This window comes from Carlito syrichta, unplaced genomic scaffold, assembly GCF_000164805.1.
Source record: "Carlito syrichta isolate Samal-C Ts95f unplaced genomic scaffold, Tarsius_syrichta-2.0.1 Scaffold304549, whole genome shotgun sequence".
NCBI lineage: Eukaryota > Metazoa > Chordata > Mammalia > Primates > Tarsiidae > Carlito > Carlito syrichta.
This window is the reverse complement of record NW_007248645.1, coordinates 202214-216643: the sequence shown is the minus strand read 5'-3', so window position 1 is coordinate 216643 and position 14430 is coordinate 202214. Positions and strand designations below refer to the sequence as shown.

General features: G+C 40.8%; 1 protein-coding gene across 8 annotated transcripts in view; it reads right to left on the bottom strand.

The window, feature by feature from the left end:
* Positions 1-923: 923 nt before the first annotated feature.
* The window catches only part of PIK3R1 (phosphoinositide-3-kinase regulatory subunit 1), a 30030-nt gene continuing 16523 nt past the window's right edge, over positions 924-14430 (bottom strand). For 2 of the 8 annotated variants that reach the window (XM_021713428.1, XM_021713430.1), the window contains 9 exons: positions 10897-10999; positions 10009-10107; positions 9726-9906; positions 9343-9468; positions 8464-8606; positions 8052-8228; positions 7886-7954; positions 6992-7162; positions 924-5273 (listed from right to left, as the gene is read on the bottom strand). In XM_021713428.1, coding sequence (XP_021569103.1) covers positions 5084-5273; positions 6992-7162; positions 7886-7954; positions 8052-8228; positions 8464-8606; positions 9343-9468; positions 9726-9906; positions 10009-10107; positions 10897-10999 — 1259 coding nt within the window. In that variant the 3' untranslated portion in view covers positions 924-5083. Of the gene's footprint in view, positions 5274-6991; positions 7163-7358; positions 7955-8051; positions 8229-8463; positions 8607-9342; positions 9469-9725; positions 9907-10008; positions 10108-10896; positions 11000-12301; positions 12446-12582; positions 12781-13641; positions 13677-14430 lie in introns of those variants that run through there. The other 6 variants (XM_021713427.1, XM_008060159.1, XM_008060160.2 and 3 more) reach the window with 6 other exon arrangements.

The following is a 14430-nucleotide window of genomic DNA, read 5'->3' as shown; positions in this document are numbered from 1 at the left end:
CAACAGCATAAAGCTGCTGCCACTTTTTGGGCTAGAAGCGGAAGGAAGCAATGTTGCCAGAGTCTTCTCCTGAGAGCTAGAGGACAGGGATTTGCTCACACCTGAAAGTGAGGTTCTATCTGGCAGAAGCCAGAGCCATGGTAGAGACTCACTACCTAGAAGCCAGAGGGCAATAGACTTGGGGAATACGGTTCTTTGTGACACCAAACAGCGCGGGGCAAAGCAGAAAACGAGTCTGAGCTAATACCACCCTCCATGAATGTTAGTCATTGTAAGCCTGACAGGAATTATCTGTACTTGTTTGTACGCCATTGCTAGACCACAACTTTAGGTCTAGGACCGTGTGTCTACGGGGGTAAAGTGAGCGCCATATATATTCAAGGGGGGTTGCAAAACAACAAAGGGAACAGTTCTTTCACCGTTAAACATGTGTCTGGACTAGGTGATACAATGTATAACCGGCATTTGGAGTGTGACTTAGCTCCCTGTGGACAAGACCCAGGCTGCACCTCTATGTACTGTCCCCGTTCTCTGGTTCTCTGAGTGTTTAAAATATCCATGTAACAGTGAAACAAAACTGGACACCACATCTTAGAGGATGATTTGCAAGGCTTGGGTATGAATGAGGCGGGGAGAGAAACTGAGGGACAGTGGGCATTCTAGTTTTATAGCAAGAACATCCCTTGAAACGACATTGCCTGGAGGTATTTCTTCTCATCATTAAGTTTACAGTGAAACGATACAAGTGCCATTGAGCTGTCATTCACACGACCACTCAATTTCCTCCTCACTTTATGAGATGTGATAAACAGAATGAAAAAGGGGTGGGTGGAAGACAATAGAAACAGCAACATTTATGGACCAGAAGATAGAGCAGCTTTAGAAATATTTCTTAGGTGATAATTGAAATTTCAAACCAAAGCTTAAGTTTCAAAACAACCTTTATTCTGTTTGAGGACCTAATACAATGCATTAAAGCAACTTAAAACAACAAGACATAGCTCCATTGAATCTATAACTTGAACAAAATGTCAAGGAGGCACGCTCCCCCTCCCCCCCACCCCAGTTGCCTTGTAAAGGCAAAATTACAACTGACCGTGACATCCTTCCTCTCGTCAAAAGACCGACTTTATTTTAACAATGTCATAGAAACAGGTTTGTAAAAACATTGAACAGATTGTAACCTTAAAAAACACACAGGTATAAATGAGTTTTTTGTTTTGTTTTGCTTTTTTTATTTTTTTTTTAAATAGCAGCATCCTGGGCAGCTAATGCTATTTCATGGTGACAAATTTAATGTTAAGTTGGATGGTCTTTCCAATGGACTCAATTCTATTTCCTCCCCACCCATAATACTAGTATTATATATAACTAGATTATTAAAAAATCAGAATTTGGCATTTTGGAACTTTGTCCCATGTGAGGCATTGTGCTTTAAACTGCCCCTTTCTTAAATGACCCTCAACTCAAAGACATCAGGGTCTGCTTTCCAACTGACTTGGATACCATGCATAGCAAAAGCACAGTTGTTAAAACCAGCAGAATTTTTCTCCCAATAAGGAACATCAGTAGGACTTTCCAGACACGTTACTAGCTCATAACCAGCTATATGACAAAGCAATTGGTTTCCCACAGTGACAGCTCACATAAACACATTTCGACTTGACACAGAAAACGAGGGTTTCCAAGTTGAGCGAGTCAGGCAGACCAGCTCCTTAAAAGGAGTAACTTTTAAAAACACCAAAAAGCCAAAGAAATCGGAACTTCTCACTTCACTTGCAAACAATTTTCACCTTTATAAGACAAAACAAAGCAACCTCAAAGGAAACAAAACAACCCATACACGTACGTAAGAATTGTACTAGACATTTGCTTGTTATGCACTTGAACTCAACTACGGTGGATCAGTTTTGGCTGAAAGGTGTACTGAAAACACAGTCCATGCACATATACATATATACATATATCGAAGGCCGTGAAGTCAGCAGATGTCGCGGACACATGCTTTCTGCCTTTTTCACATGGTTGTGATCTCTCTTGTGTGAAATATGAGGTCCCAACTCTCCCGCTTCTACACCTTATCATAGCCTCTCTGCAGCTCAGCTTTTGGCTTTGTCTTTAGAATGCTACATTGAGTGGGGGAAACTGATGCACGGATAAAAATCACATATAAGGAGAGCCTCTGCTGTTTCCGTCCACACTTGTGAGCCACTGAGATGATGTTAGGAGGTGACTGATTAGACCCCAAGTGTCCTGCTGGCCAAACATCTAAGAGAAGTGCACTGGGCACTCCACACTGCGATCAAAAAAGCAGTCACTTGGCAGAATAGGTCTGGTGTAACTCTCGGTCATATGAAAGAATGAATCCCGCCTTGCTGTTCAATGAAAAAAATCTATTGCACATAGGCTTGTGAGACGCAAAAACAAGGCAACTGCCTAAATACCATGTCATCTTGCGAAGGGTGTTGAAGCAGAAACATTCACAGAACTGTAGCTTTTAATTCAATTAACATTCAACCTCAGGTCTTATATTTTAGGAATTAAATGAAAATGATTTGTATTTAATAGCATACATGATGTGCTAGTGGAAAAAAAAAAACCCCACACACCTAGTTATTAACGAATTAACTGTTAGACTTCTGTGTGATCTGGAAGCATATCACCATCAGAAGTTTTAAAGCAAAGACACAGACCTAAACCTAAACCAGGGAAATCATCAATTATCTGGTGGTGAGAGGGAGATGGTCAGATCAGTACAGTCAAGTCTGAGGGCTGGCAGTATGGCTGTAGGATTGCCTTCTGCTTGAGTATAAGTAGCTTCATGTAAAGAGGAAAAATAATACATTCTACAGATGATTTACTCAGCTGCGAGACTGATTCTTTCAAAATATTTTAAAAAGGAACAACATTAAAACAACAAAACAAAAAGCCCTCACTCTCACTTGAAGAGAAATACAGCTGTGGGTGAATCTGTTGTTGAGAAAAGGAAACTGAAACGGCATGATTTCATTTTAATATACCAGGGCAGTGACCATGATTATGATTCATCTTTTTAGGTCTCTCAGCACACCTACAATCCCTACTGAACATAACAGCTTTTGCACATGTAAGCCAGGGAGCGAGACCTTTCACTCTCACCCTCAGTTGGAAAGATTACACTACCAGCTCCTTCCTTTTTCCCCATCGTGAAGTCGAACACATACAATGACTTGGATGAAGAGGACCTCCATTCGAACTCCTGCACTGGCTGTGACTCTCATGAGCTCCATACAGTCCAGAGCCGTGACAGTGTGACGGTGTCTGTCTGCTTTATGTTCTAAACTGAATGAAAAGCTAGGAAAGGAACCAACATCCCACTACACGTGTGTTTTTTCAGATCATGCTTTTTCTAAAATAAGTATTTGTTGGTGGTCATGGAGAGTCTAACACGAAAAAGAGAAAGACTCCTTTCCTAAATGCAGAGATGATCCCTTCAAACCAGTGTTCTAAACAAAGGTGAGCACTGTTCCAGGAACCCCAAAACAAACTCTCGGCACTTCCTTTATGAGAACTGAAATACCTGACCAGCTGCACCGGGTTAGAGTTACAGTAGGTTTGTAACTGCCATAATTGATAACTAGCAAATCAAAGTGAAAAAAGCCTGAAGTATAAGCAACTTCACTCTGCAGTTAATCACTTCTTCTCTGTAATCATGAGAAAGAGAAAGTGCATACCACCTCGCCAACCCTCCCACCACCCCACCCAAGACAACCCTCAGCTACAACCCCCCCCCAGATACAAGAACTTCACAATTCTTTATGAAACAAACATTGCCAGGTACCGTATTTTAAGAGTCATAAAACATTGTTGGACTCAGCGATACTTTGTCATATTCATATATCTTTTTCTTTTTCTTTTTTATTGAATAAAGCAGCTTTGAAGCTTATCAGGCACTGCCCAACAAAACATTTAGTCAAAAAAATCTGTTATGAACTTTTTAACCTTGGGCCAACAGCCAAGTACTCTGTACAAGAAAAACTGTAAAATATTTCATAGTTTTAATTCTGAAGCCATTTTTTTTTAAACTGGCATCCTGTACATTTCTTCTTCTTCTTTTTTTTTTTTTTTTTAAAAAAGGATAAGAATAACAAAATGAATATTAACAAAAACTGGGGACAACAATATTTTCAAGCAACAAAAACTGGGGTAGGGAAGCTTATTCTGAAGGTACATTTGAAACTGAGAGAACAACTTAATGAAAATTAAGAATTGCATAGCGCTGTGAATTTAGCCTTCAGCGAACAAAACAGAAGCTATTTGGTATTGATACAAATCCATCTATTTGATAGTTGGTCATCCAATATTATGTACATATTTTATATACTGAATGTCATTTTAAGTCCTGTTTTCCAAACTCCATTTTTCTGTTGGCGGGTTTTTGTTTATTTGATAAGTCTAAACACCTTCTGGCACTTCGCTATGACAGAATCTCTCTTGCACAGACATGAACTGACATTCTCCCCAAAGTGTCCCTTGTAAGCGAAAGTGCCTTTCTGCTACATATCGTTCATTTGTTAGGAAATGAAATAATCCACCGTGCGCTGTGTCTGGGTCCACGGCACACAGCAACACCCAGGCTAAACCAGGCTGGACCTGACATCCCCAGGCCAGGGCTCTCCAGCCTATCTATCCTCCGGGCTCCAGAGTCCCAACTCTTAGCTGGTAAAGCTTCAGAAAGCATTAACAAGCACCATGGTTAAAGGCCTCTTTGTCCCTGCACGCAGAGATTTTTGCATTTCTTTTTCTCTTTGTGTTGTGTGTCCTTGTGGCTTTAAATCAAACCAAAGGGGACCCCCCCAAAAAACAAAAGGGAAAGGAAGGTATGATAAGTACTCCGGATTAGAAACGCGTGGTCATCATACAGCCCTAGGCTGCACGTCTTCCCCTCCACTTCCTTTGTGTCCAAGAGAGCTTGAGTCCCATCTGAAGACAGATGGCTTTGCTTCCGTCGCTCAATTCACAGGTCAGGCTGGAGAGGAGCCCTTTGCTTTCCAGAGGCCTCAGGGTGGTTGAACTTCAGGAGAAGGATCAGAGGGTAAGCGCTTCATCGCCTCTGCTGTGCATATACTGGGTAGGCTAGTGTGACGTTGAGGGAGTCATTGTGCTGCACGAGGGAGGTGTGTTGGTAATGTAGCACCAGTTCTTTCAGGGAGCTGTACAAGTTGTAGGGCTCAGCGAAGCCGTAGCCGGTGGCCGTTTTGTTGATGACACAGTGCTTCACCTCGCCATCCACCCTAGAGAGGAAAGAAAAAACAGCTGTCTTTTGAGCTGGTCTGGGACGATTCACACCTCCACAAAGCGTTCTAAACAAAAATCATCATCGACCGGGCACAGTGACTCACACCTGTGATCCCAGCACTCTGGCAGGCGGAGGTGGAGGATGGCAAAAGGACAGCCTTACTGGAGACCAGCCTGGGCAACACAGCAAGACTCCATTTCTACTTAAATTTTAAAAAAATTATCATCATGAAAGAATATTTTATGCAGGCCAGTCTCAGCTTAAGGAGACACCCCTGTCCTAGGTGATTGTAGCTCTTGGCGCTTATTGACCGGCTGGATGCCTTAGGTAGGTCACTGCCCTGCTGCATTTTCATCCTTTAAATGGCTTAAAAGGAGGACAGGCATAATGTGTATGTAATAGGGGTTACTTTGAGAAATGAAAGGAAATAACGCATGCAGTGTGCCCAAAGAAATGTCTGGCATGCAGAAAGTACCCACAAATGGTGGCTTCCAGTCATTATGAGTACTATGGCTAATGCTGCTACATGGCCAACAGTCTTGCTATTACTGCAATTATGATTACTGATAGGCTTCCTTCTTTCAAGCCATGCTTGAACCATCTACATAACTCGGCATCTCTGTATTTACTCTGTATTCTCTTAGTCCTTGTCCTTATCCAAAGTTCCTCTCACTCCTTCTTTACTGTGGGAATTTGTCTCTGATTCAATGGAGAACAATCATTGAATATAACATTTGTAGAACCTTTCCCTACCAGAGGACATCTACGTCTCTGAAATGGTGATGTCGATGATCCAAAACACTTTTCAAAGTCCAGTAAATCCCCTACATAGAAATGAGTTTCATTCCGAGAGCACATTTGGAAGTACAATTTGTTTGTAAATCCAACAAAGTTAGCCTAGCCTAGGTATCCAACTAACACAACTGGCTACACAGTACCAACGACATCACCACTGCTTTTATGCTTGCTCCCAGATATCCTGGGCTTGAAATAAAGACATTATACTACTGTACTCTATACAGTACTGTCTAGCACACAAAAGGACAACCACTTGTAGAGTAGGCACATACATGACAATGTACACCAGACACATAAACTAACTTATGTGACTGGATATGCAAATGTACATTCACATCTTTGAAAGTTTGTAACTTTAAGATTTATATATGTAGAGGACTTACTGTACTCCTCAAACTATTAAGAAATTAAAAAAAAATAAGCCAGATATGTGCCTTCTGTTGAGCAAACCTATCTCAAGGAGAACGATTAAGGTCTTTTCTCTTGTTTTGACCTGTTTCTGATGGGTACTTTACCTATGGGTGGTGTTCTTATTTGAATTACCTCAGAATCTAATTATATTAGTCTTGGAAGGCAAAAACGGGGAGGAAAACCAAAAAGACAGGCACTGCCATCTCCATTTTTAAGACAGGATAAAAAGACTTGAAGATGTCTCATGATTAATCAGTTGCTGAGTTGGCACCCAAACCCCAGTCTTCCAACTCAAACAACAGGCTTCTCATCTTTCTATTAGAGCCTACTAACAGATACTTCTGGCTAGATTTTAAACAATATTGTATCTGTTTTAGTTCCTCTTTTCCATATTGTACTGACTATTCAAGACTTGAACGTTTTCAAATCTTTGCTCCCAAGGCTGAACGAATGAATGAGACATCTCCTGGTGAGGCGTCTGAAAAGTCTGCTGGAGATACGTACACCACCGAGCAGGCGTAGCAGCCCTGTTTACTGCTCTCCCGGACAAGAAAAGTGCCATCTCGCTTCCCCCGGAGCAGGTTTTCAGCTTTGTTTCGGTTGCTGCTCCCGACGTTCCACGTCTTCTCATCATGGTGGGGCAGATCTTCATCATCCTCCACCAGTGAATATTGGCTAAGTAGGCAGAAGAGAAGGCTTCTCAATACAGAGTGCTGGAGCCACCTGCCCCCCCACTGTCTCCTCCAGTGCCCCCCTCCTCCACCTGCCCCCTCACTGTCTCCTCTGTCTCCTCCTCCTAGCTCCTGCCCCTCCCTGACCAAGCAAGTCAGACCAGCCAGTGTGTGTCTGACTCGATCTGGCCTGAAGGCTTCCTCTCCGAGTGCTCAGCTTCCAGCACAGCCTTCCAGGACAAAGGGTGAGCAAGGAATTCTACTGTTTCTGTTTTCCAGCAACCACACTCAGGGACCTGGGCAGAGGGGACGGTATTAAACAATGTTGTCTGGCCAGTTTAGATCAGGAAATTGATTGACTAGGAAGACTGCCAGTTTTCAAATAATTCAAACAAGGCAGAGAGTTAAGCTTTCACATATATTAAGCATCATTGTTTTTTCTGATTGTTCCAAAAATATTTTGGGGATTTTTCAGATGTTCAGAGACATCATGATGGACAAAGAGAGTGGTTTCACAGCATTAAGTATAAAAATAAATCCAAGTCCTCCTTAGCTAAGCTTTCCTTTTTTAAAATTCTGGAGAATGGCACTGAGTTTCTACATTTTCTCCTAACAAGATGTTCCAAACTCAGTAAGATTCCTCACTTGTTCTAAAAACAAAGCGAGTCATGCGTTTTCCTAAAATGAGAGAGCGCTTCTGTGGTCTCTGTCCTTAGCAGTTACTTACTCTTCAGTGTTTTCGTTGCCCAGCCACTCGTTTAACTTCTTCTGCCGAACACCTTTCTGAGTCAGCCACCTGAAAACAGTTTGGAAAGGAAAAGACGTGAATAACTCATCCTGGGTTTCAGCAGCCACCAGTCATTCACGGACAGCGTTCCACTCCAAGTACTTACATCAAGTATTGGTCTCTGGTCTTTCTCAGCTGGATGAGGTCTGGTTTAATGCTGTTCATACGTTTGTCGATTTCTCGATACTCGGCGGCCTGTTTCTTCAAGTCTTCCTCCAGTCTTCTTCTGCTGTCGATAATCTCACTGATTCGAGACTTTAACTTATCATAATTATGCATAATCCTACAGGCAAGAGAAACACACTTGTCATTACCCGGGTACAACATGTAGGGTCCCCCAAATTTGCAAAAAGTTTCACGACAGCTTCCTTGCAGTTTTCCTCAGGTAAAGAATGCCTTCTCTTCCTGCCATTTTGAAATTCTTCCAAGCACAGGAAGTGACATCATCTTTATGCGGTCTTAGAGGACTTGGGCTCTCTCTCACATCAGGACAAGGACAACACTCATGGCTCACTCACCTCTGTATTTCCTTCTCGTTGCCTTCACGTTTAAACTTTTCTATGTATTCTTTGCTGTACCGCTCCTGGGTTTGGCACTGTTCTTCAAATATTTTAATAGTTTCATTAAATGCTTCAATAGCTGTCCTTTTCATTTGGATTTCCTGCAAAACAATTTTCACAAGACAATGTCATACGTTTCATAGAAAAATTTCCTACTGTAAGACACTCCCAGGACGTTTGATCTGTGCTGTTATCTGGCATGTAAGTACTGTGTTAGTGGGCTGGGACTCATAAAGCCCACTAAAATAGTACTGCAGAAACAAACACTTTGGAGAATTTTCTTAATCTATGAAAAGTGATCGTTTGGCAATTTCCTCCAGTTTTCATCTTATTACAAGCAATTCCATGTTACAGCATCCATGCCGTCAACTCCCTTTGGCAGTTCCAGGTACATGAATGACTAGAGAAACGTAAGTGTCTGGGAAAACACTGCAGAAAATGTGCTCTCTCCTTTTCATGGCAGGATATAGAATGGCTAAATCTCCACTGAAGAAACTGGACAAGGCTGTGAAACTTCTGGTTACATTTATGTCCAGTCTAAACAGATTTCTTCAATCGGGAATTATGTCAGCTCAACTCACACTGACCCTTTAGTATATGTGAACTAATTTTATTATTCTGATACTTATAGGGCTTAATTTAAAAGGTTTAGAGACACTATACTCGCATAATCAACAACAATTCAGAAATAAATGATCTCACCCCCAATTCATTCAGAAAAAGCTTGAAACTTTTTTATTACTCTTTTCCCTTTTTTGAAGCTGAGTGTACAACACATTCTAGGATTATGTAACTAAAAGTTCTCAACTTTTAATCTGATTTTCACAGAAAACTCACCTGGGAAGTACGGGTATATTCTTCATATAATCGATCATATTCCCGACTTTTTTCTTGAAACTGAGTGTTATATTCATGTAATTTTTTCCCTACAGCTTCAATATTATCTTCTTTGACAACCTGATCCTAGAAATATTAAAATTTGGAGAAAAAAATAAATTCAGTGAATAAACTATTTTAATAACAATCATCTAACAAAATAGCTGACATTTCAAAATCTTTAAAATTGCTATTTTAGGTAGCAATTACAGAACTGCAATTTTATAACAAGTGCAGTTCCTTCAAACTTGATTACACGTAATTCAACTGTTTCAAAATTTTTTTTTAAATATTGAAAGTGTCTTGTCTAAACATCATAACTTGGGTAATTCAGTTCTGATTACCTGTTGGTACTTGGATACTGGATAAAGTAATTTCACATCCAATTTAGGATTATACTGAGCTAGAGATTCATTCCGGTAGTGGTTTATTAGTTCAACCACAGAATTGAAGGTTAATGGGTCAGAGAAGCCATATTTCCCATCTCGATGAAATATTTTGATTAATTTGTTATTTCCTCCTTTCCTGTAAATACAATACAAAAAATGATATTAACGTTTTCTAATAAAGGAATACGTCTTGATATCAACCCAAACACCCAAATTTCAGCTGTATCCCCTGACTCACCTTAGTGTAAGAGTATAATCACCATGCATTTTAGTTGATGCATCTCGTACCAAAAAGGTCCCGTCTGCTGTATCTCGAAGTTTTTCATTTACTTCTTCCCTGAAATGAAAAGAACACAAGACAAAGCTCACATTGAGAATTTAGTGACCATAGCTTATTTTTTTTTAATTGCCTTTATCTTTTAGAGCAGTTTTAGGTTTGCAGCAAAATCGAGTGGAGAGTACAGTTAGTTCCCATATGCCTCCTGCCCCCATAGATTTACATTTATGAATTACATTTTCAGAACTTACTAACAGTTTCTTCTTTGTTACATAGAAATGTTAATAATTCCAGCCTCATTACGAACAGGTGCATAAGAATTTTTTTTAATAGGTGCCCACTTTCACTATTGATATATCTGTGCGACACAGTTTTTATTTTTTTTTTAACCAAACATTATAGTCTCTATGACAAATCAGCACACAAAGTCATGATCTCAAAAAGGTTTTCCACAACTCCTTACCCCCCTCCCCCCCTGCCCAAAAGCTAAGAAATAATGTCATTTCACGTTATTGTGTTCAGGACAATTACCATTAATTCTCAGAGTTTTGCTTAATAAAGACAGGTGCCTTTACATTTGTCTTAGGCAGTGCCGGTTCACCCAGGCTGTTCCTGACATCTCTGTCAGTAACGAAACTTCCCAGGTATTTAATTTCCTGTGGCATCCAGCACCCACAGTTCTCTAGTGCTGAGTGACTTTTTCTAGTCTTCTTTGGAAGAGAACCAACTATGCTTCATGCTTATGTTGGATGATATCCTAAAAATGGAACTTAGCAAGCTGGTGCTTTTCTTTCTCTTAATCTAAAACTCTCTGTATCTAGCGAAAACGAAGGGTTTCTGTAGCCTTACCTCGAGATATCTCCCCAGTACCATTCAGCATCTTGTAAGGACATATTGTTATTCATACCGTTGTTGGCTACAGTAGTGGGTTTTGGTGGTTTAGGAGGCAGTGCTGCAGTTGAAGGAGAAAGAAAAAGTTGTTTGTGATCCCAACTATAGACTATTTAAAATTAGACCTACATTTCTTTAAATAAATAACATTTCTGTTAGAAAAATGTACATATCAGAGTAACTAAAATATACCGCAGTAATTCACAATTCCATGCAACAAGGAAGATGGTTTTCTTGGAAGAAAGAAAGGAAGGAAGAAAGGAGAGAAAAAGAGAGAGGAGAGAAAGAGAGGAAGAATGGAAGGAAGGAAGAAAGGAAGGAAGGAAGGGAGAGAGGGAGGGAGGAGGGAAGAAACGAAATCTTTCAGAGTATGGCTCAAAAAGAAATGAATCTGAATAGGAGAGACAGAACCTTAGAAACTAACAGATACATTATACTGGTCATGTGAATAAATTTCAAAGTAAATCCAGAGTCATGACATTTTCTACTTCTAGACTCTTGTTATATTAAAGTTTCATGCCTGGTCAAATCCATCTAAAGTAAGAAAGTATGAACACATGAGCAGCAAGAATAACATGAGTTGGCTTTAATTTCCTTTTCTCATTTAATTATAAAAGACAAATTCAGTCTCTGTCCTCCACAAATGCCAGTGCAGTAATAAAAAAGCTCATCTACAGCAGCATGTTTTAAGAAGAGGAATTGGGTTTCTCTAATCTTAGTATTTCAGGCACCGTTCTGCCAAAAGCCACTTTAAAAAACTCATCTGTGCCTTAAATCTCTTTAGGATTCATGTTAATATTCTGTTGGATAAACTGAGCTCTATCTACCAGGACTCATGAAAAACCATATCCCCCTTCCTCAATGTCAAATCGCTATTCACATAGATGAATCGGTGACAAATAAAAGACTGCAATGTTTCTGAATTTCTTAACTGAAGGGAGGAATGACATTGGATTTAAAAAAAAAAAAATCAGGGAACAAAATCAATGTAGGATTTTCAGCTAAATTCTAAGTCATAAGTTTTAAAGCAACTGTTACTATTTTAATTTATGCAAAAATGACTTCAGGTGTCTATCAAGAATATTTTATAAAGGTTTAGGACTAAATAATGGAACACCAACTTCTTTTTTCATTATAATAGACTAATAAAAGAGAGCAAGCAAAGTCTCAACATCTAATTTAGAATAGTTTCAGGTCCTAGGGATCTGAGTTGCAATCACTGCTACATTCTACATGCTTTCTAAAGTACCAAGTGTTATCACTGCAAAGTGCCACACTGTTCCCATCCACTGGCAACAGAGAAAAGCAGCACAAAAGAGGCATCATTTTAATTACAGGGACAATATACAACAATATAACCCACCTGGGGAAGGACCACGATTAACAAAAGACACCAGTGAAAAACTGGAATCCAATTCCCATCCATTCGAGTAAGAATAAGCATTTAACCACACACAGTCTGGTCTGCTGGCTTCCACAGGCAGGCAACCAATCTGTTTAATTTTTAAGCTACCGGCGAACTAATCTTTATCAACAAAACAAATTAATGAAAATACAAATCTAAAGAGGATCTGTTATGGTAGCTTTCAAAAAAAATTAATCCACAAAATTAACTAGCTCTCTACAATGATACCGCAGTATTACCTGGTGGATCCATTTCTATATAAAACATCAAGTCTGTGCCACAATTTATATCTGTCTTGGCATATTCTAAATCCAGGTCTTCCATATTCCAAACAGTGTTGTACATTTGTGCGAGAGTTTCCTTGGGTGAGCTCAGTTATAAGAAAAGAGTCCGGCTTTCTTTGTAATGGTGTCTTGGAATTCATTTTAAAACCTATAAGGGGCTGCACTGAAACCTATTACATCACACACTCCAGCCAATCAAGTCAGAAAAATGTCACCAGACCACTCCTGCTTCAGCAGTTCCCTTCTGTTCCAGCCGGCACACAACCCCAGCCTCACTAAGAAGCTACATTTAATAGAACTGCAATGGATACAGGCTCATCCTTTCAAAAGGTGTTTAATTTGACGATTCTCCACCAGCAGTGAGTTTTCTAATTCCTTATTTATGACTCCTTGCAGCATGGTACGCTCCGCTGTTGGCAGGTTGACAAAAGCTGATATGCTGCAGCTCGGAGCTTTTTCTCTCCCCCCACCCCACCCCGTGCATCTGGGTTTATAGATAGCTCAGTCATCCCCTGGTTTAAAAATCTTACAAAGGCATCAAAATGGTATACTTAAGATACATTTTAGAGTCTTTAAATATCTCCTGTATATTGAAAGCAGAAAGGATCAAGAACTCTGGGTATTTACTTCCAGCCCACCATAATTCACTGAGAACTCCGAGTTTAAGCAGTGTCACAAATGCCATCGCATTCAAAAGAACAGTTAAAATAAATGCACATACACACACACACACACACACACACACACACACACACACACACACACACCTCCTCTGTCAGGCATTCCAAAGTTATAACTAGACTTTATAGAGTAACAATGAAAATTCTGAACAGGTAGATGCCTAATCTTAGCAGAAATAATAGACATACTTGCCAACATTATTGAGAATTTTAATGTTTCTGTCTAATAAAACTGGGTAAAAGAAGATGCTTCTTCCAAAGAGAAAGAGGCCGAATATCAAAATGCAGAGTAGACGACAGTTATTTTTGCAAAGTATTTCGGTGATGAACCCACCTTCAATGCTATGCTGCTTGAAGGGAGAGGTGATGTAATCACCCCCCCCCCCGTTTCCCCCTCTATCTCAAAATGCCTCACTCTGCGAACAAATATTCCTTCTTAGCAGTATTTAATATAAAGAAATCAATTTCTCCGCAAATTTTATGATGAATTTCAGCCCTCCAAAAATCATCCTGCATATAATCCTGACACCCTTCTGGGAGCCGAATATACATTCTCACTGTGAACCAATCTCTCTTTACACTCACGATATTATGTAAATGTGGCTCATCTGAAAAAACGACAGTGGGCTTTGTGCTCTACGTGCATGCGTATGTCACATATTTGTGTGACAACTGACAGAACGCAGAAGCCCTTGAGAGGTATCCTTGGACTTTCGGTCCGATTTGGAGTCAAAGTACCCAGGTAAGCCGACCCCAGGCCAGGCCGTCGAGTCCCCGAGCCCCGCGCCCGTCCGTCGCTGTCTGGGTCCATCATTTCCCCCTTCTTGGGGAAGGGAGGCTCGCCCTGCCGGCCCCCACCCTTGCCCCTCACACTTTCCTATTTGCCCAAGGATTTAGGTCAGCCTGAGCTCCAAGGCAAAACTGGGAAAAGCGGTGGCGAGGGGAGGGCGAACTCGCCCGAAGGCAGCATTCAGGAAGAAACTCTCTCGAAAGTCAGGAGACGCGTCCTGGGAGCAGCTGCGGCCGGGCTCCAGCCCCGGGGACAGCCGGGCCTCGGGGAGCCCTGTGCCCACCGGTCCGGCGGCCGCAGCCCCTGGGGCCGCCCGGCGGGGAGGCGGCGGGG